This window comes from Hemibagrus wyckioides, linkage group LG06 (assembly GCF_019097595.1).
Source record: "Hemibagrus wyckioides isolate EC202008001 linkage group LG06, SWU_Hwy_1.0, whole genome shotgun sequence".
Lineage (NCBI taxonomy): Eukaryota > Metazoa > Chordata > Actinopteri > Siluriformes > Bagridae > Hemibagrus > Hemibagrus wyckioides.
Window position 1 is genome coordinate 1,823,237 of NC_080715.1, and position 23,928 is coordinate 1,847,164.

Genomic DNA, 23,928 nt, shown 5'->3' on the forward strand with positions numbered 1-23,928 from the left:
TGTTGTCCTCAAAGTCCACATGGGGTTAACATCTTTTCTTCGAATGTCCAAAATGTTCATGAAGCAGAATCTGGCTGGAGCCGCTCTATCTCTGGATCCCTCAGGAACCTCACAGGGTTGGCCTCTTCTCACTGAAGGTCTACTGGAGCTGGTACAATCTCTAGATGCCTCAGCATGGGTAGAAAAACAGAAACAAGTGGAAAGGAATTAGCGTAGCTGCTGTTTGGTAATATTAGCAAGCACTAGATGATAATGTGTGTTTAATCAGATGTACTGGAGCACAAGGTTATGGGATGTGTTAGATGTATGCCAGGATAAAGAGATAAGTCTTTCCTTTTAAACTGGGAGACTGTCTGAGCCCTGAACACTGTCAGGAAGACTGTTCCAAAGTTTAGGAGCTAAATATGAAAATGCTCTACCCCCTTTTGTGGACTTTGATATTCTGGGAACTACCAATAAACATCTAGTTTCTAACCAGACAGAAACAAAAAAAAGTCTGGAATTATCCTTACGAGAACAACAAAGTCTACAGGCTTTTAACTTTTTTTTTCTTAGATCTGCTGTTTGCACTGATTACCGGGGAACTTCCTGTTCTTGTAACAGAACATCTCTGCTCTTCGACCTGCTGCACTTCAAGCTTCTCAGAGAGAACATGTTTCTTACAAAGCACAAATAATGTGAGTGCCTTTAATTTGTTTACATGCGATACACTCCAAAAGTATTGGAACAGCAGGGCAGTTCTTTTGTTTTTGTTATAGACTGAAGATATTTGTGTTTGAGATCAAAAGCTTTGATTTCTGGATATTTCTAATACTTTAGAAGGGGACTGTAACTACAGGATGAATATCAGGTCAGTGTTCTTCCAGTAGGTACCTGTGTGCTTCAGAACATGTTCTATATAAAACTGATTTTCACAAACAAGACTTTAATTAATCCATTCCACTTTGTCCTCCATGTTTGATTTTTTTTTTTGTCTTTTGTCCCTAAACTGTGCCCTGATTGGTCAGGAGTTAAAAGAAAAAACAGCTTGTCATCACTCTGCACTTTAAAATGTTTTTCTGAAGTGCTGCTGAGACCAAAACCATCCGTAACAGAGGTTTTATAAAAGTGGCTGCATTCCACCCACTCTGCAGCCACTTCCTGTAGGATTACATGTGACTGACAACAACAGAGAAGAGACACTGATTAGAGGGTTCACAACAGACATTTTTTTTCCTTCGAAGTGCAGAAAAATGTTCAAACCCCAGACAAGCACAATGTTTCATGCTCACCTATCACTCCAGCAATACGCTGTCACAGTCTGAGTGAGGAGGAAGAGGAGGAAACTATGGAGGAAACAGAGGAAACTATGGAAATTGAGGTAACAGAGGAAACTATGGAAATTGAGGTAACAGAGGTAACTGAGGAAAAAAGGAAACTGAGTAAATGGAGGTAACTGATAAAAAGAGAAAACTGAGGAAATAACGGAAACAGAGGAAATGGGAGTAACTGAGGAAACAGGAAACTAGGGGAAACAGAGGAAATGGAGGTTGCAAAGCCTGACCTCGGTCAACAGCTTCATAGAGAAGATTCTTATCAGGATGAACAGAAAACTCTTTTATTCTAACTTTTATAGAAATTCCTCTCGTTTTTCCTCCATAGACATCACACCTCTCACTGGTCACCTGACACACCTCTCACTGGTCACCTGACACGCCTCTCACTGACCATCTGACACGCCTCTCACTGACCACCTGACACACCTCTCACTGGTCACCTGACACACCTCTCACTGGTCACCTGACACACCTCTCACTGGTCACCTGACACGCCTCTCACTGGTCACCTGACACACCTCTCACTGACCATCTGACACGCCTCTCACTGATCACCTGACACGCCTCTCACTGACCATCTGACACGCCTCTCACTGGTCACCTGACACACCTCTCACTGGTCACCTGACACGCCTCTCACTGACCATCTGACACGCCTCTCACTGACCACCTGACACGCCTCTCACTGATCACCTGACACGCCTCTCACTGATCACCTGACACGCCTCTCACTGGCCACCTGACACACCTCTCACTGACCATCTGACACGCCTCTCACTGACCACCTGACACGCCTCTCACTGATCACCTGACATGCCTCTCACTGACCACCTGACACGCCTCTCACTGACCACCTGACACGCCTCTCACTGATCACCTGACACGCCTCTCACTGGTCACCTGACACGCCTCTCACTGACCATCTGACACGCCTCTCACTGATCACCTGACACGCCTCTCACTGATCACCTGACACACCTCTCACTGGTCACCTGACACGCCTCTCACTGACCACCTGACACACCTCTCACTGACCACCTGACACACCTCTCACTGATCACCTGACACGCCTCTCACTGGTCACCTGACACGCCTCTCACTGACCATCTGACACGCCTCTCACTGATCACCTGACACGCCTCTCACTGATCACCTGACACGCCTCTCACTGGTCACCTGACACGCCTCTCACTGACCATCTGACACGCCTCTCACTGACCACCTGACACGCCTCTCACTGACCATCTGACACGCCTCTCACTGGCCACCTGACACGCCTCTCACTGGTCACCTGACAAGCCTCTCACTGACCATCTGACACGCCTCTCACTGACCACCTGACACGCCTCTCACTGATCACCTGACACGCCTCTCACTGACCATCTGACACGCCTCTCACTGATCACCTGACACGCCTCTCACTGATCACCTGACACGCCTCTCACTGACCATCTGACACGCCTCTCACTGACCACCTGACACGCCTCTCACTGATCACCTGACACGCCTCTCACTGACCATCTGACACACCTCTCACTGGTCACCTGACACACCTCTCACTGGTCACCTGACACGCCTCTCACTGGTCACCTGACACACCTCTCACTGACCATCTGACACGCCTCTCACTGATCACCTGACACGCCTCTCACTGACCACCTGACACGCCTCTCACTGACCACCTGACACGCCTCTCACTGATCACCTGACACGCCTCTCACTGGTCACCTGACACGCCTCTCACTGACCATCTGACACGCCTCTCACTGATCACCTGACACGCCTCTCACTGATCATCTGACACGCCTCTCACTGGTCACCTGACACGCCTCTCACTGACCACCTGACACACCTCTCACTGACCACCTGACACACCTCTCACTGATCACCTGACACGCCTCTCACTGGTCACCTGACACGCCTCTCACTGACCATCTGACACGCCTCTCACTGATCACCTGACACGCCTCTCACTGATCACCTGACACGCCTCTCACTGGTCACCTGACACGCCTCTCACTGACCATCTGACATGCCTCTCACTGACCACCTGACACGCCTCTCACTGACCATCTGACACGCCTCTCACTGGCCACCTGACACGCCTCTCACTGGTCACCTGACAAGCCTCTCACTGACCATCTGACACGCCTCTCACTGACCACCTGACACGCCTCTCACTGATCACCTGACACGCCTCTCACTGACCATCTGACACGCCTCTCACTGATCACCTGACACGCCTCTCACTGATCACCTGACACGCCTCTCACTGACCATCTGACACGCCTCTCACTGATCACCTGACACGCCTCTCACTGATCACCTGACACGCCTCTCACTGACCATCTGACACGCCTCTCACTGACCATCTGACACGCCTCTCACTGATCACCTGACACGCCTCTCACTGATCACCTGGATGAATCTACAGTCTTGGAGAGGAAGAAATCAGCCTCATCCTCACTTCTTGCCTCTTCTGCTGCTGCCCATAAAGTCTAAAATAATCTGATGTAAATGTTTAAAATGAAATGTAATCAGATATTGATCATTATCTCTGTGAAGGACAGCAGCGGCAGCAGCAGGCCTGGGTTCTGACCCGTGTTTCACACTCAGGAGCCATTCCAGAACCGGGGCTGCTGTAACCCTGACCACATTCACAAACACAAATCTCCTTCAGTCACATAATTAGAGCAGTGAATTATTTTAAATTAAAAATAAGAATTTCAATAGAAAGATTATTTTGTAGGTAAATAAATATTAAAACTGTTGTTAAATATTTTTAATTTATTTATTTTACTAACATAACTTCCATCACTCTAGCTGAAAAGACTGTAAATAAAGCCCTGAGTAACATTTCTTATTCTGTTTGTTTATTCAAATCCGATTTCTTCATAAAAATGAAATCCCATCATTCAGGAGCATCAGATGTTTGAGCCGTTTCCTGGCTCGTGTTCGTCCAGATCAGACACACCCACCTCCGACTTTGTAGATTTGTACGTTTTTCCCCCTCCAGCTGTGAAACAACTGCATCGTGATCAGACGGAGGAAGAAGACTGTAGCTCACTCTGTGGAGAGAGATCGGACTGACCTCAGATCAGATGATGAGGATACTGTAGTTTTACACACTGACTTATTCATCTATTTGAATTGTTTTATGATATTGTAGATTTAGTCTTCTCATCATGATGTTAGATCAGATCAGATCAGACATGTTCACTGATCAGATTCCAGAATCTTTACTTGGATAGAATTTGGTGAGACCTTTGAACTCTGATTTATTTTTTATTTTTATTAATTTTCCATCCACACAGTGAGGTGTACACAGTGTTCATCACCGACACGCAACACAAACTGACGGTACCGGACAGAGCACGTGCCTGAGAGAGAGAGAGAGAGAGAGGGGGGGGGGGGTGCTTTTTCCCCCCAAATAATGGAGCAGATAGTCACCTAAATTATTTAAGCAGCTCGCGCCACTGTTATTTCCGGTCAGTGTGGCTCTGAAACAGCGCGTGCTCTTCGTTAAATGTTTTTTTTGTGTGTGTGTTTTGGTTTGAGTGTTTTTATCACCGGTGATGTTCAGAGCTCGCGATGCTACTGAAGTAGTGCGCTGAGAGAGAGAGAGAGAGAGAGAGAGCGCAGCCCCCCACCCCCTCTCTCACTCTTTTAGGAGTTGTTGAGGTCTTGTTTTCTCAGTCCGAGGATCACAGAGGGGAACGGAGGAGCGCGCGAGGAAAACCGAGATCACGATCCCGAGGCTTAACCACACGGACCCCATCACTGGGCATCAATCACAACACAACACTCTGTCTCTCTCTCTCTTTATCTGTCTGTCTGCCTCTCTCTCTCTCTCTCTCTCTCTCTCTTTCTGGAGTTGAAGTCTTGTTGCGCGCGCGCGCGGGGAAGGGAAAAAAACACAATCAACCCCGGAGCCGCCGGACGCGCGAGCTTCTGTCAGAGCCCATGATGCCGGTCGAGTTCGTTTGTAAGATTAAATTCTCTGAGGAGGAGGAGAAGCGGAGAGGCAGAGTGGATGGAGGAGAGCGCGCGAGTCTGCTGGAGGAGAGCTGCCGCGCGCCGGTGAAGGACCTGGCCGGTTTCGCGAGCTCGTGCTCTCTTCACGGGATGAAGCACGTGTTCGGCGTACCGGGCAGCGGCGGCGGTAGCTGCGCGAGGCGCGCGCTCTGGGCCGTGGCGCTGCTGGCGTCGCTCGCGCTCTTCTTGTACCAGGCGTCACAGTGCGCCGTGTCGTACCTGCAGCGCGCGCACGTAACGGCGCTGCGCGAGGAGGCCGCGCGCGAGCTGCTCTTCCCCGCCGTGACCATCTGCAACACAAACCGCTTCCGCTTCTCCGCGCTCACCGACGCAGACATCTACCACCTGGCCAATCTGACCGGTCTCCCGCCCAAAAACACCGAGGGCCACCGCGCGGCTGACCTGCAGTACCCCGCACCGGACATGCAGGACATCTTCAACCGAACCGGACACCAGCTCGAGGACATGCTCAAGAGCTGCAACTTCAGCGGGCACAACTGTTCAGCGCGAGACTTTTCCGTGGTGAGTCCAGAAACTTTACTGTGCGCTTTTCTTTCTGCGTGCATTGTGTGTGTGTGTGTGATGTAGCGAGTGTATTGTGCAGTGTGTGTTTCGTGTGTAGTTCTTGCAATGTAGTTTGTGTATTGTGTAGTGGGTATATTGTGTAGTGTGACTATAGTACAGTGTGTGTGTGTTGTGTAGTTTGTGTATTGTGTTTTGTGTCTATGTTCAGTGTGTGTAATGTGCGTAAATTGTGGAGTATGTGTAATGCACTGATGTGTGTGTGTGTGTGTGTGTGTATGTGTGTGTGTTATATCCTTGATGTATGTGTGTTTAGTATTAAACTGTATATGTTTTGTGTAAGTCTGTCAGTAACGCTTCACTGAACAGTTCTGTAGTATTATGGGATGGTGATAGGATGGGATGGTGTTCCACAGTCAGACAGATGTTCAGACAGATGTTGAGTCAGCTGTTTTGCCTTCTCTGGAACAGCGCAATGATGACACACTGCTCGTGAGGAAAATGTGTAGAAGTTTAGAAAGTGTGGAACTCTACTCTTTCTGGGTGAACTTCAGTTCATCGTGAGTTCATTATTAAACTCATCACGTCCTCGGAGCTCGGGTTCCAGCAGATGTGTCAGCGTCTTCTGAATAAAAAAAAACCTGGACTTCAGTAATTATCAGATCATCAGTGAAAAACATACAGAGATCTTCTTCTCCTCCAATCAGCATGAGACTGTGGGATGAGTGACAGCTGTGTAGGTCTCCTGGACTCTCTGTGAAACGTTGTTGTGGTAGAAATCCTCAGAACTCCTGAATAGAACGTGTCTGTCAGATCAGCCGACTCACCGAAAGGGAAAGGACCAGGAGGTGATAGACCTGTTCCAGCTTCGTTCAGATGAACTCTGACCTGAAGGTTCATGAACCTCTGAGCTTGTGAGTCAGTAGAGAAGTCAGTAGTTAAAATGGAGGCACATGGAAACGCTGTGCTGTAATTGACTCCAGGTTTTATTCGGAGATTTCTAGCAATTTGGCTGCAGTTTATTTCTCTGGTTTACTTTCAGGAGCTTTCTTCTTGTACGATTTACTTCTTACGTCTCTGGAAGCTTCTGTTGAGTCGTGTGAACAGTCATAAGCTCCGCCTCCAGATCTAACAAAGCCATTTCTGATGTCTTGCTTTTTTTTGTAAATAACACATGATGAGAGAAGTTATCACAGCGTGTCATGTTCCTGAGAAACCACCAAGACGTGTAAACTCCTCTGTCCTGAAGATGTGGAGAACTTTATCTCTGAGTGATACACAGCGCTGACACCGGAGACTCCTTCCAGATCAAAGATTACGCACATTTGTCATCCACGTAACTGCCATACACACTCCCGTGAATGAGCTGTTACTATAGAAACAATAAGATATTAGAGCGAGTGTGTTAATATATACCACATGTTCTTTACAGAGTGCTCCAAATACAGTGTCACTCCTCATTAATGACACGATCTTCATCTCCACCTCTCAGCACCTCCTCTATCCCTCCATCCACATCCTGACTCATGTAAACCGTGTCCAATCGAACACAAGCCATTTTCTCTTCTGAAAAGTGCGCGTGTTTTTTCTCTCAGAGTTTTTAAGTGGACATTGTCTCAGTGGTTCTGAGAGCTCGGCCTCTGGGATGTCCCTCAGTGCAGCTTCCTGTAGACACGTCACCTACATCAACAACACTCACCTCCACACACCAGCTTATGTAAGCTGCAGTGCTCTGGAAGCTCCTGGGAGAGAGAGTGTGTGTGTATGTGTGTGTTTGTGTGTGTGTGTAGAGCAAGATGGATGTTTGCTCATGAGGGATCTGTGTGTTAGTGATGATAAAGTGCTGGTGTCGAGTCTTTAATGTGGTGTGGTGAGGAACAGTGCACTCGCCTCACTGAGACCTGTGATCAGCACTAACACACACACACACACTAACACACACACACACACACTAACACACACACACACACACTAACACACACACTAACACACACACACACACACACACACTAACACACACACTAACACACACACACACACACACACTAACACACACACTAACACACACACTAAAACACACACACACTAACACACACACACACACACTAACACACACACACACACACACTAACACACACACTAACACACACACACACACACTAAAACACACACACACACACTAACACACACACACACACACTAACACACACACACTAACACACACACACACACTAACACACACACACACACACTAACACACACACACACACTAACACACACACACTAACACACACACACACTAACACACACACACACTAACACACACACTAACACACACACACACACACACTAACACACACACTAACACATACACACACACACTAACACACACACACACACACTAATAAACACACACACACACACACTAACACACATTAACTTACACTGACACACCACCACTAACACACACACACTAACACATACTAACACACACACACTAACACACACACACACACACACACACTAACACACACACACTAACACACACACTAACACATACACACACACACACTAACACACACACACACACACACACACTATCACACACACACACTAATAAACACACACACACACTCTAACACACATTAACTTACACTGACACACCACCACTAACACACACACACTAACACATACTAACACACACACACATACTAACACACACTAACACACCACACACACTCTAAAACACACTAACACACCACCCCTAACACACCATCACTAACACACACTAACACACCACCAATAACGCACTCACTAACACACACACACTAACACCACCAATAACACACACACTAATACACATACTAACACACACACACTAACACACACACTAACACACACACACTAACACACACACTAACACACACACACACACACTAACACACACACTAACACACACACACTAACACACACACACACACTAACACACACACACACACTAACACACACACACACACTATCACACACACACACTAATAAACACACACACACACACACACACACACACTCTAACACACATTAACTTACACTGACACACCACCACTAACACACACACACTAACACACACACTAACACACACACACACACTAACACACACACACTAACACACACACTAACACACACACTAACATACACACACACTAACACACACACTAACACAAACACACACACACTAACACACACACACACACTAACACATACACACACACACACTAACACACACACTAACACAAACACACACACACACACACACACTATCACACACACACACTATCACACACACACACTAATAAACACACACACACTAACACACATTAACTTACACTGACACACCACCACTAACACACGCACACTAACACATACTAACACACACACACTAACACACACACACACACACTAACACACACTCTAACACACATTAACTTACACTGACACACCACCACTAACACACACACACTAACACACCACACACACTCTAAAACACACTAACACACCACACACACTCTAAAACACACTAACACACCATCACTAACACACACTAACACACCACCAATAACACACTCACTAACACACACACACTAACACACCACCAATAACACACCACCAATAACACACACACTAATACACATACTAACACTCATTAACACACTCTAACACACACTAATACACAAACACACCACCACTAACACATACACTAACACACCACCAGTAACACAAACACTATCACAGACACTAACATACACTAACACACTCTAACACACACACAAACACACTAACACTAACTCACACAAGTACATAGTAACACATACTAACACGCTATCACACACACTAACACACACCAAGACACACAGTTATACAAACTTACTCCAAAAAATACTCCAAACTAAAACTCCTGATACTACTGAATATACCACTCCTTATACTACTGAATATACCACTCCTGATACTACTGAATATACAACTTCTGATACTACTGATACTACTGAATATACAACTTCTGATACTACTGATACTACTGAATATACAACTTCTGATACTACTGATACTACTGAATATACAACTTCTGATACTACTGAATATACAACTTATGATACTACTGGTACTACTGAATATACAACTTCTGATACTACTGAATATACAACTTATGATACTACTGGTACTACTGAATATACCACTCCTGATACTACTGAATATACAACTTCTGATACTACTGGTACTACTGAATATACCACTCCTGATACTACTGAATATACAACTTCTGATACTACTGAATATAAAACTCCTGATACTACTGATATTACTGAATATAAGACTCCTGATACTACTGAATATACGACTCCTCATACTACTGAATAGAAAACTCCTGATACTACTGAATAGAAAACTCCTGATACTACTGAATAGAAAACTCCTGATACTACTGACACTACTGAATATAAAACTCATGATACTACTGATACTACTGAATATAAAACTCCTGATACTACTGAATAGAAAACTCCTGATACTACTGACACTACTGAATAGAAAACTCCTGATACTACTGACACTACTGAATATAAAACTCATGATACTACTGATACTACTGAATAGAAAACTCCTGATACTACTGAATAGAAAACTCCTGATACTACTGACACTACTGAATATAAAACTCATGATACTACTGATACTACTGAATATAAAACTCATGATACTACTGAACATAAGACTCCTGATACTACTGAATAGAAAACTCCTGATACTACTGAATTTAAAACTCCTGATACTACTGAATGGAAAACTACTGAATGCAAAAATAACTGCAGCTAAAAGTACTGAAGCTGCTGATATTTAAGCTACTGATGCTCTTGAATCTTAATCTACTGAGAATACTGAAACTAAACCCACTGAAGATACTGAACCTGAAGAGCTTTGTTTTTTTTATTAACCTCATATCTCTGACAGCAGGGTGAGATTCTTTTCATTTCATTGTGAGGTGTATAAGCAGTAGGTGAGTGATACTGCAGCGTCCCGGGAGCAGAGAGGTTTAAGGCTCCAGCAGTGCTGAGGTTCTGAACCTGTGATGGTCCTGAGGTTCTGAACCTGTGACCTTCTGACTAGTAGCCAGAGCTATAGATATGAACACTTTATAGTGCTGATCTTTCATATGGGATGGATTCAGTAGAATATTATTTATTTTCCTTAGTGGTTTATTTTATTCTATTTTATGTCTCATGAAGCATCATTTTCCGTTTAATCTAAACAGGCTTGAACTTTACAGGGTTCATGTTTTGGAGATTTTCTGAAATTTGGTCATTTCACCTGCTGCAGAACAGAAAGATCTCCAGTGAAGCAGCTTTAGAATGATTATCTGCTAATGCTGGACAGACCCTCACTGTTCTCAGGAGTGAGAGAACCCTCTGAGCTCCACAGCATCCTGCGCTCAGAGGAATTACAAGCTGCCAGTCAGGCTAAAGGTAGCTTTAACCTAATGAGCTCCAGGTGGAATAATGACTAATCCCGTCGCTCAGAGCTTGAGAGAAAGAGGAAAAGGCCACGTTTTAGTCACAGCACATCATTTTATTTCTGTTTTTAAAAAGGTGTGGTCCAGGAGGTCAAGCAGAATAATACTTGGTTTCATAATGGTCACTAAAATGGCAGAGAGTTTCTCAGCTCAGGGCTTGGACAGAGGAACCTGTATCTCTGAACTGGAAGCACTGGAGTTGAAAGAACCTTTAAATATTTTAGCTTTAGCCTTTTATTCCCAGAGAGTTTCTTTCTTATAATGGTTAAATATATATACACTATACTGCCAAAAATATTGGGACACCCCTCCAAATCATTGAGTTCAGGTGTTGTGTTTCAGGGGTTGGGCTCCGCCCCTTAGTTCCAGTGAAAGGAACTCTTAATGCTTCAGCTTCATACCAAGACATTTTGGACAATTTCATGCTCTTTGTGGGAACAGTTTGGGGATGACCCCTTCCTGTTCCAACATGACTGCACACCAGTGACCAAAGCAAGGTCCATAAAGACATGGATGAGTGAGTTTGGTGTGGAGGAACTTGACTGGCCTGCACAGAGTCCTGACCTCAACCCCATAGAACACCTTTGTGATGAATTAGAGTGGAGACTGTGAGCCAGACCTTCTCGTCCAACATCAGTGCCTGACCTCACAAATGTGCTTCTAGAGGAACGGTCAAAAATTCCCATAAACACACCCCTAAACCTTGTGGAAATCCTTCCCAGAAGCTGTTATAGCTGTAAAGTTCTGTTAATCTTTAACTCTGTATTCAGGAACCTAACTGTTAAAGCACCTCATCCACTAGGTTTAGGTTTAAGACTAGAGTCCATCTTCATGGTAAAGCATTTGGCGCTAATATCAAGTGCTACGCTAGCTCGCTAGAAAAGAACACCAGGCAAAACCCTGTGCTATTTTAATGACACTGCTTTCTTCAGCATTAAAATGTGCAAGGCAGCACTTCCTCGAAACAAAAAAAAAAATGCGAATGCAGCCCTAATCATTTCTTCTTTTTAAGAGAAACCTCACATAAATAATGTAACTGTAATGACTGGAGCAGTTCTGCAGTGAGCTCGCAGTGTTTAATGGAGCTGCTGCTCGCTGGATCTTGCCCTGTTGTTGTTTGTTTTGTGTTTGTTTCTTTTCTTCTCTCACTCTTTCAGCGTTAGCATTGTGAGATTGCCTTCTGGTGTTCAGTGAAGCGTCTCCTCGCTCTCGGCTCCGTTCCCTTCACACGATGACGCTGGTTAATGACGGCCCCCTTCGGCGCAGAGACCATCGTTCATCTCAAAGCGCTCGACCTTCAGACGCGTTTAATTCATCATCCGCTGTTTGATTTGTTATTTCTCCGGCGTTGGCCGTGCGAGAGCTCGAGCGTCTCGGTTAGGAAGTGTCCCGAAGTACACATTAGACTCTAATGAAGCCACTAGAAAGAGCCAAATTACCTCACATCACTTTCCCCAATGAAGTGTCACACAGCGTCGCCTCACTCAGGAGGCATGAATATGGATTTTCATTTGTTTTTATTTATTTATTCATATACAGTCCTGCTGGAGGAATGTGTGTGTGTGTGTGTGAGTCCTGAGGTTTGTTCAGTGGATTTGTTTCTATGACTTTGATGTCCAGGACGTTCCTCGGTGTGATCTTCAGGATCTGATGATTTGAGATGAATCATAAAGTTCATATATTAACAGATGAAGTCCCTGTTCATATTCAGTTGAAGTGATTTTAATTGGAAGGTAAATACACTGGATGATCAGAAGTTTCTGCACCCCTGACCGTCACCTGTTGAACATCTCATCTCATCTCATTAATGATCATTCAGCTGCAGGAGCTTCAGTGAGATCAGACTCTGATTTTGGGATGTTGAGGAGATTCCAGAGTCAGGGCTCTGTGCAGGACACTCCAGATCTTCCACCTTCTCCAACCTTCATGTCTACATGGAGCTGCTTTGTGCACAGGGACATGGTTAAACACTACAGTGTGTGTTAGCGGGTGCTGTGAGACCGGGGTTTGTGTGAACTTTTCCCACAGAAGGTTAAGAGTTTATCCAGCGTTGGTGTGAGATCTGAACTCTCTCCATCAGCGCTGTAGAAGATTAATGCTCTTTGTCCTGATCTATGCTAATGAGAAGGTTGTGTGGATGTGATTTGTCGATATCCTGAAATATCGCCCCCGCGCTCCCTAAACGCCCGCCGCTCAATAACCTATTAAAGCCCAATCACAGATAGGTTGGAAAGCAATCTGGAAATTTGTGCTGACATTGATCCAACAGCCAGAGGAGCTGATGGTGGCCATTAACACTCGCATCCCGAGAGACCGCCTCTTTCCTCCTCACAACACAGAGGCACTCACAGCTCCAGAAGTGACCCAGAGAAATCTTCAATATTATTCTAACACAAACACTCTGCTATTTATGAGCTCTAGACCTGAGCGAGAAACACAAAATATACTGAGAGAATACACTCGAGAAGTTACAAAGAGAAATAAAATACAATTATAAAGTAGAATATTAGAGGATTTATAAAAAATCATCTCTAGAAGAGATCTCCAGATCAAAACACAGACTTATTCCTGAACTTTTTATTAATTTTATAAATATTAAATATAAATAATAATATAAATGTTATTACAGACTCAAGAGACAAAGAGAAAGAAAGAATATTTAAATGAATACAGCTTTATCTCTGAGCTCTAGAAAAGATTTAAGAAAAAAATATTTTATAAATAAAAGCTTGGACTTTTTATAAGATAGAGAAAAAAATTAATGAAGTTGAAATGAGTTTTAAAAAAAAGCTAAACATTTATTTCTTAATTCTAAATTCATGAAAATAATAAAAATGTGAAATAAAGGCAGCATTGGAGCTGAAAGCAGTCTCCTGAAGCAGCAGAGGATAAAATCCACAAAGACTGAACAGGAGAAAGAGAGAAACCTTCTCTCAGAGCTTCAGCCTGCTCTCACTCCTGGAGATCTTCACATGTGTGTTTGTATGTGTGTGTGTGTGTTTGTGTGTTTGTATGTGTGTGTGTGTGTGTGTTTGTTTGTGTGTTTGTATGTGTGTGTGTGTGTGTGTGTGTGTGTTTGTATGTGTGTTTGTATGTGTGTGTGTGTGTGTGTGTGTTTGTTTGTGTTTGTATGTGTGTGTTTGTATGTGTGTGTGTGTGTGTTTGTATGTGTGTGTGTGTGTGTTTGTATGTGTGTTTTTTGTTTGTTTGTGTGTTTGTACGTGTGTGTTTGTATGTGTGTATGTGTGTGTTTGTATGTGTGTGTGTGTGTGTGTGTTTGTTTGTGTTTGTATGTGTGTGTTTGTATGTGTGTATGTGTGTGTTTGTATGTGTGTGTGTGTGTGTGTGTTTGTTTGTGTGTTTGTATGTGTGTGTTTGTATGTGTGTATGTGTGTGTTTGTATGTGTGTGTTTGTATGTGTGTGTGTGTGTGTTTGTATGTGTGTGTGTGTGTGTGTGTTTGTTTGTGTGTTTGTATGTGTGTGTGTGTGTTTGTTTGTGTGTTTGTATGTGTGTGTGTGTGTTTGTTTGTGTGTTTGTATGTGTGTGTGTGTGTGTGTGTGTGTTTGTTTGTGTGTTTGTATGTGTGTGTGTGTGTGTGTGTTTGTTTGTGTGTTTGTATGTGTGTGTGTGTGTGTGTGTGTGTTTGTTTGTGTGTTTGTATGTGTGTGTGTGTGTGTGTGTTTGTGTGTTTGTATGTGTGTGTGTGTGTGTGTGTGTTTGTTTGTGTGTTTGTATGTGTGTGTGTGTGTGTGTGTGTGTGTTTGTTTGTGTGTTTGTATGTGTGTGTGTGTGTTTGTTTGTGTGTTTGTATGTGTGTGTGTGTGTGTGCGTGTGTGTGTGTGTTGGGATTGTGAACTGAAATGCAGTGGGAGGAAATGACGTCCTGTGTGATGATGATTGATCAGATCCACTTGTTTCTCTACAGAGGGTTCTGCTTCCTCCTTTACACAATGAGGAAAATATTATTAATAATAATAATAGACTTAATAATAATTTAATCAAAGTGAGTGTGTGTGTGTAGTTAGGGATTAATAGAGTGTTTAATCAGAGTGAGTGAAAGTGTGTGAGTAAATGTGTGTGTGTGTGTGTGTCTCCTGCAGCTCGTCCTCATGGTCATCACAGTCAGTGAGAGTCATTAAAGTATTAAAGGAGAAGTGTCGCTGCTCACAGATTCGGTCAGTTTTGTCTCGTCTCTCTCTGACCTTCTCCACCTCGTCCTCTACACTAATCAAAAGATATGAAGAGTTCAGAACTCAGAAGCTCTGGATGGTAAAAGTTCAGCTTGTTACTGTGTGGAGAGCAAAGCCAGGAAGTTGATTAATGAGAAACAATTCCAGAGTGGAGCTGGACACAGAGCTGTGGATTGGTCAGAAGCTGTTGATGGTTCTGTAGAGCAGCTGCTCTGACACTTTATATTAATGGCATTCATATGTTATTGTTGCTATAGCAACAGCTCAGTTCACAGTGTACAGTGGATGCTTAAAAACGTGTGAGATGGTCGATGTGGTGAATGTTCTGTGTCAGAAATGTAAGGAGTCTCCAGTGTCAGTGTCACTCAGAGGAGACAGGATATGACAAGCTGAGATTTTGGGATTGTAGGAATTGTTATAAATTGCAAATAAAAAATAAACTCTTTGGAATACGCTCTCATGGAAAACTAATCATGGTGAATACAATAAGTCCATAATAATTTCTCTTCTAATTTGGGTATTTATCTGAGCATATGGTCCGGAGCTGGCTTTATCTCAGCATGAGCTGGACGCTGTACGAGTTCCTCTTGGCCTTTCTCTCTGGCCTCATGTTGGACCATCTGTTAAATCAGACGACCTCCTGACCTCGGCTCGATCGGAGCTCCTGTGCTCCTCCAGATGTGTGTGTGTGTGTGTGCAGGTTTATGCTGCTCGTGCACTGTTGTATTGCTGATGGATGATTTTCAACAGGAACACAGAGGAACCTGCAAGTGCTCATCCTTCTTCTCAGTGAGGATGAAGTGTTTCTGCAGTAACAAATGGCTTTACATACTCACTTCCCGTTACACCGCTGACGTTTCTGCTCTGCACCACAGAGACACGTTAACTCCTGTGATCATCCAGCTTCGATGTTGTGTGTTAGAGCAGCACAAGCTTCTCCTTGATGAATGAGAAGAGAAGCAGATTTTCAACAGGATCATGCTAAGCACCATGTGGCTCAGTACAAACATGTCACATGACCTGAACACACACACACACAAGCACAAAGTAAAGCTCGGAAATAATCACATGCTGTTTGCAGACTCTATCAGATTGTAGCAGTGCCTTCTAGCTCTCTAATAAACAACATGAGCTGATGAAATAAAGGAACGCTGCTCAGGCTGGTGGCCGGGGTTCAGCATGTGGGGCATTAAATAACTGCAGTAAATTAACTGGTAGAAAGGTTTCAATGATGAAAATTAAAAATAAAAGTGAGCTGATGAAATGCAGTTTGTTTCAATTAAAGTGAGTGCTGTAGACCTGCAGTTCTGATACCTGAAACTAAAGCACAAAGTTTTACTCATGTTTAGTTTTTGTCTTAGGTTTAATGAGACAAGCTGAAGATGCGATTCAGGACATTAGACAACAGAGTGAAGATCACCTTAAAGGAGAAGTTCACTTCCAGAACAAAACTCTACAGATCATTTCCTCACCCTCTCGTCATCCAAGATGTTCATGTCTTTCTTTCTTCAGTCATAAAGAAATGATGTTTTTTGAGGAAAACATTTCAGGATGTTTCTCCATATAGTGGACTTCAGTGGTGCCCGTGAGTCTGACCTTCCAGAATGCAGTTTAAATGCAGCTTCAAAGCTCATCTAGCACTAGCTCTGGGATGCACGTCCGCGGCGCTACTTTCTACGTAATCACATCAGAAAGTCGCGTGTGACGCAGGCAGAGCTACAGACGCAGTGTTTACTAGTGTGGAGAAGGAGGAGCTCTCCAAAGTTCTTGTGTGGAATGACACACAGTTCTATGCCTTTGTGTCAGTTTTTTGTTTACAATGGTCAGTTCATGTGTGTGTGTGTGTGTGTGTGTGTATGGAAATCGTTTTAAATCTAAAAGATTACGTCAGCTTGGAAATAATGTGATTGCTCAAAAATTTCCTTTAAAAACTCCTGAGTGATTGACTGTGGTCACTCGCTCTGCTCCTGGACATCACCAACACTCCTTCTACCTTTTTGTGAGTAAAGAGAGTGTGGTTTATTTGCGTTTGCTTTGCAAATACTGGGTCTGTAGCTTCACCTACGTCACACGTGACCTTTCGAAGTGATTATGTAGTACGCAGTGTCGCAGACGCATCCCAGAACTATGGCTAGACGAGCTTTTGTGGTTAAAAAGTATACGGTTTTTTTATGAACTCTCTGAACTCTATGAACTCTCTACAATTTTTTATGCACTCTCTGAAGCTGCATTTAAACTGCATTCTGGAAGTTCTAACTCACGGGCACCACTGAAGTCCACTATATGGAGAAAAATCCTGAAATGTTTTCCTCAAAAAACATCATTTCTTTACAACTGAAGAAAGAAAGACAAGAACATCTTGGATGACAAGGGGGTGAGGAAATTATTTGTAGAGTTTTGTTCTGGAAGTGAACTTCTCCTTTAAACCCTCTCTCTCTCTCTCTCTCTCTCTCTCTCTGTAGACTGAAAAGCTACACTCCTGTTGCATAAATAAAAGTGTTTCCGACCCAAACAGTGGGAAAAGTCAGGAGAGATTAGCATATCATTACAGCACAACCTGCAGAAGCCAAACAAGGTGTGAAATACAGACGAGAACGGAGAGCTCGCAGCTCCGCCTGCCTGGAATATCCAACAGCTTGTGTGTTTTTATGGTAATAAATTAAACATACAGGCTCTGGCATGGAAATAAAAAAATAAAACATTTCAGCATTTTGTACAGCGGTGAAGTTTTTCCCTCGGAACAGAAAGTTGATATCAGACCTCCATGATGAGGCGAATTCATCAATAACGCTCGAGCCACTCGCATTCCACTCGCATTAATGCCTACAGAGAAACACAGAAACTCTTATCTGTGTGTGTGTGTGTGTGTGTGCATGTGTGTAAATGGTCTCATCTAGAGGAGTGAGTTGGAGAGAAATTGGCAGTAGCTCGTCCCTCCATCTCCCGCTGTTCAGCAGTCTGCGTTATCTGTTGCATAAACATGCAATTACTCTTCATTTTCTTTTTCACAGAAAAGTGTGTGTGTGTGTATGTGTGTGTGTGTATATGTGTGTGTGTGTGTGTATATGTGTGTGTGTGTGTATATGTGTTTGTGTGTGTTTTTTTTTCAGAATATAGGAGTCGAGGGCCATGTTGGCAAGAGCATGTAAAATTCACAGAACATTTTGTTGTCTTTGTTTGTTTTTCTAATGAATTTCATTTAACTCTCATGGCCTGACTGAACTGCACTGTGTCTCTCTGACACTTTCACATAAAGGTTTATTCGAATCCTCCTTCATGATGTTAGGAGATCTCTACATCATGTGCAGAATTTATTTTAAACTCCACTCCAGGAGAACATCTGAGCACTCCCACCCACTCCCAGAGGAAGTCTGATCACTCCCACCCACACCCAGAGGAAGTCTGATCACTCCCACCCACACCCAGAGGAAGTCTGATCACTCCTACCCATTCCCAGAGGATGTCTGACCACTCCTGCCCACTTCCAGAGGAAGTCTGACTACTGACACCCACTCCAGCAGGAAGTCTGATCACTCCCACCCACACCCAGAGGAAGTCTGATCACTCCCAGCCATTCCCAGAGGAAGTCTGACCACTCCTACCCACTCCCAGAGAAAGTCTGATCACTCCCACCCATTCCCAGAGGAAGTCTGACCACTCCTACTCACTCCCAGAGGAAGTCTGACCACTCCTACTCACCCCCAGAGGAAGTCTGACCACTCACACCCACTCCATGAGGAAATCTGATCACTCCTACCCATTCCCAGAGGAAGTCTGGGAATCAGGGACTGAAGTCAAAGCTGGATTGGATAGTGATTGGAACAGTGATTAAAGTTATATCAGGGACTGGAGTAACAATAGGTACTGGGACTGAATCAGATACTAAAAGCTGGACTAGGTCCTGGGTCTGGAACTGAGAATAAGGCTGCATCAAACACTGAAGCTGGATCATGGTCTAGAGCTGGATCAGAGGCTGGAGCTGGAACAGGGTCTAGAGCTGGATCAGGATCAGGGTCTGGAGCTGGATCAGGGTCTGGAGCTGGATCAGGGTCTGGATCAGGGTCTGGAGCTGGATCAGGATCAGGGTCTGGAGCTGGATCAGGATCAGGGTCTGGAGCTGGATAAGAAATGGGAACAGAATCTACACATGGATTAGTGACAGGGACAGAAGCAGGTGCAGATATAGACTGTGAGCTGAGCTGGAGCAGAAACATTTTGTTAGATAATAGAGAGTGAATGCTAAATATACTTCCAAATGTCTGTCACCTCTTTTATACTTAATGAAATAAAGCACTTGTAGGTGTAGACTCTGATTTCTGAAGCTGCTTCCGCAGTGTGCTCATGGTGCTTCTGACCATCCTGCAATTCAGGTTTCTTTTCTCAGATTGTTGATGGATTTGAGTTCTGCCCTGACCCAGGGATCCTTCATGAGATCTATGTTGTGCTCTTTATCTTCTGGAAGCAGACAGGGTCCAGGCTCCTCGTGTGTTTAATCTCTCTGACGGAGCCGAGCCGGAGGAGCCATCATCAAACTCTGACTCAGTCGGCTGTGAGGCTTCAGCCAGGGGTTTGGGGATTTCATCTGTCAGCACAGATCATACTGTGAGGTTCTAGTCATGATTCCTGCTTGTTGTTTGGTGGTCGCTGGTTTGGTCGTGTATCATCACAAACATTTTGGGCCATTTTGGTGTGACTCAAGTATGAAGTCTAATCTGTGATTAGACAGGTGAGAGAGCTGTCAGGAAAGAGCATTAATCTCAGGGTGGGATGTGAGGGTTTGAGTTCAGGGCAGCTGCTTTGATCAAACCCTCGAGTGATTAGACATCCCAGCATCCAAAAGTAAACTTTAAGAGTAGAAGGAAGAATACTAAGACATCTGAATTACTGTCAAGGCCGCCTGTCCATCCTTTAGTGCCTGATGGGTAATAAAGATTTCATGTATTCGTTTTCTCAGGCCAGAATCGTAATCCATAATGACCTGACATTTCTGGCTCATTTTTAATCTAATGATCTGAAGGTTAAGCAAAGTCCCTTCTGACCTGAACACACTTTACATTCTGGACTGTGAGTCAACATGCTTGATTTCCGCTACAGCACCAACAAAACGCTAACAATTTCCTGCTAAACACTGTGTGTACTTTCATCATGGTCTCACTTTTAGAAGCAAAGCGGTAAAAGCATTCAACATACAAGAAAGAGAGAGAGACAGAGAGAGAGACAGAGAGAGAGAGGGGTAGGCATGACGTGAGTATAAGATTTATTAAAAGAAAAACTAAGAGAGTCAGTGTCCACCTGTGGGTCAGTCCATGATGAAGTTTATTCCATGATTGAAGTCCAAACACAATCTGCTTCACTGAGAAACAGGAAAACACAAGTCAGTACAGATATACACGATACGCCTTCACAAAAAAACAAAACAAAAAAAGAAGTTATACATAAATAAACAACGGCTAAACACAGAACTGCTAACAGACCAATGACTGGACACAGTTCCTGCAACTACAAATGTACAAGAAGTGAAACACAACGAGAACGAATAATAAGCAGTGTTTTATATTAATCTTTTATTTCACACTCTGCACTGAACTGTGTGTATAAACTAAATCTCTATAACTCTTACACATGACTTCTACACATGACTGAAGCAACAAATAGTAATCTCTTCTAAAAATCCATCTTTAAATCCATGAATTCAGTGTGTGTGTGTGTGTGTGTGTGTGTGTGTGTGTGTGTGATGTGCTGTTCAGCTGGGAAAGGAGATATTTCCATATATATTTTACAGAGATTCTTTGACACAGTCTGAAAGTGTTGAACATGAAAGAGCTTCCTGTTAAAGTGTAGGAGAATATTGATGTTCTCAGAAATGCCTGAAGACTCGGATCTTTCAAGAACACTTGAAGACTCGAGCAGAAATCTTCTCAGCTCTCTCTCTCTCTCTCTCTCTCTCTGTCTCTCTCTGAGTGTGTGTATGTGAATCTACCAAAAGTCTGGAATAAACTCCTCAGTAAGATGCTGTGTGTCAGGTTGGAGTGATGGAGCTGAACTGTTCCCACCAAAAAGTTGATTATTTTTCTGGAACATCGCGTCCCCCAGGGGGTTCGCCCCTCTGACACAACAGCTACTTAACACAGTTTATTTTCATTAAAGAAAGACACATCCTATACATTTAATCAATTTACACACCCGGTGTTGTGGAACATCCATGAAAGGAGTTTGTTTTTGTTGTCACTTGTGTTATAGCAGCTAGAAACATCCTTCCCTTTATATATTCTATAACAACACCAAAATTCTAGCTTGTCCAGGTTTTGGTAGCTCAAGTGGTTAAGGCTCTGGGTCATTGACCAGAAGGTTGGGGTTTGAGCCCAACACTGCCAAGTTGCCACCACTGGGCCCTTTGAGCATGGCCCCCAACCCACCCTGCTCCATGGCTGACCCTGCGCTCTGACCCGAACCTCCAAGGATGGGATTTGCAAAGAAAGAGTTTCACTGTGCAGTAATGTATATGTGACCAATAAAGAAAACGTATCATCCAGCTTCCTGTGGATGAGCTGTTGCTATGGAAACGGTAACGTATATCAGAGCGAGTGTGTTAATATAAACCTGTGCCAATGTCAGAGAGAGAGAATTAATCAACACCTGATCCACCAATCAGAGTCCAGAACTCAGCAGTGTGTGGTGTAATATATGATGGCTAACAATCCCCCTGTAATCACACCACATACTTTACCAACATGGAACCCAGCTGGAGTCTAACCAGAACCCTAGCGCACAAATAAATGAGCAATTCAGAGTGGAGTCGAGGGAGTCAGAGTGTTTATGTGTGTGTCCAGTGTGATGAAGACTCACATTTATATCTGTCACTGCTCTGTCACTCACTCAGCTACAGGTCAGAAAGCAGCACACACTCTCTCTCTCTGAAACATTTACTCCATGCTAATGTGCATGGCAGCTGCGGTTATTGCTACAAAAGTGAATGGAATTTCAACTTCAGCTTAGATGTTTGAGCAGTTCTGATCTCATCTGAAGATCTGAGATAAAAAAAGCGAAGAAAAGTTCTATAAAAGCAGTTATAGTTTGTTAAAGAAAGCAGGATTTCCCCTCAGTGCTAGCATCATGCTATCAGATCGATGATCCTAATTAGCACATTTAAAGTGGCTGCCGTAGCAGTCGGATTATGAGATGTTTTTCAGCCTCTTCGATCGATGCGCCGTTTCAAGTGTCATCTTATTAACGCTGCAGCGTTTCTCACTCAGCAACCTGCTAATGATGGAAGCTCCACTGGGGTTAAAGAGTTTCACCTCAACCCTTAACACTTATCTTCCCTTCAGCTTTTTCTCTTTTTTTCTCCTAACACAACGCCACAGGAGCTTCGGAGCTTGTGAGGTCTTGACAGCTTTGTTATGCAACTCTTCCAGAGACAGTTGAGTTCTGTCTGTTTTATAAGTTTATATATTTGACTTTAATGAAATTTTCAGTATAGTTAGTATATAGTTCAGTATAGTTTGTGTCAGTGAGGTGGAGTTTAGTGATACAGTGAAGTCTGATGTGCTTTGCTAATTAAGATCAATCTAATAATGTCTTTACACCATGTTATTCACTGAACCTCAGTACTGGATTTCATCAGGGGTCAGTACATGGTCTATGCTTGTTCTACTACATCCCAGGACTTACTGATCAGCTCTCATGGTTCCTCTTCTACACCAAAGACACTTAGCTCCATGTCTCTTCTCCTCTGCTTCTTCTTCTTCTTCTTCTTCTTCACTGTCCTGCTTCTCTGACATCTCCTTCTGGATGGTGATTGATATCCACACCCCCACAGACCTCCCCCTTATTGGATTCACCCTTGATGATGAGGGTCAATCCACCCAGGACATGTGGCTAGGAATCTTGTGGAAGTCTATATTGTCAGTGAGTACAGGTGTAGATTCCTTTCTTTTATGTTAATTATGAAGCAGGGGTCTGAGTGCAGGTTCAGTGCGTTATGGGCTTTGGTGAAGGACACAGCAGTGGTAGCTTGGTGTCAGAGCTTGAACTTACAAGTTTCTGATCAGCAGTCCAGAGCCTTAAACACTGAGCCATAATTGTCTGTCTAATCACATCACATGAACCTCCAGATCATGCAGATTTCATCTCCAGGAGAACCATTTATGGTCACAGAATCTGCTCAAGCATTAGCTTCTGAACAAACATTAGCTATTTCTTAATACCTAACTACTGCATCTACTTGCTTGGTTCCTTGAAACCCTGTGAAACATCAGAATGTTTCAGAACCTTCAGAAGTTCTCTCAGGTCCTACT

General features: G+C 43.7%; 1 protein-coding gene and 1 long non-coding RNA gene across 3 annotated transcripts in view; one reads left to right on the top strand and one right to left on the bottom strand.

Annotated features, from left to right (window-relative positions):
* Nucleotides 1-3,633: 3,633 nt before the first annotated feature.
* On the bottom strand, nucleotides 3,634-17,247 carry LOC131355285 (uncharacterized). Its single transcript, XR_009204845.1, has 3 exons — nucleotides 17,104-17,247; nucleotides 16,468-16,570; nucleotides 3,634-4,384 (listed from the first exon to the last, which is right to left on the bottom strand). It is a non-coding gene; the product is annotated as an uncharacterized LOC131355285 (long non-coding RNA).
* The window catches only part of asic4a (acid-sensing (proton-gated) ion channel family member 4a), a 64,378-nt gene continuing 45,237 nt past the window's right edge, over nucleotides 4,788-23,928 (top strand). The window contains exon 1 of one of the 2 annotated variants that reach the window (XM_058393662.1): nucleotides 4,788-5,873. In XM_058393662.1, coding sequence (XP_058249645.1) covers nucleotides 5,280-5,873 — 594 coding nt within the window. In that variant the 5' untranslated portion in view covers nucleotides 4,788-5,279. The remainder of the gene's footprint in view (nucleotides 5,874-23,928) is intronic. The other variant, XM_058393663.1, reaches the window with a different exon arrangement.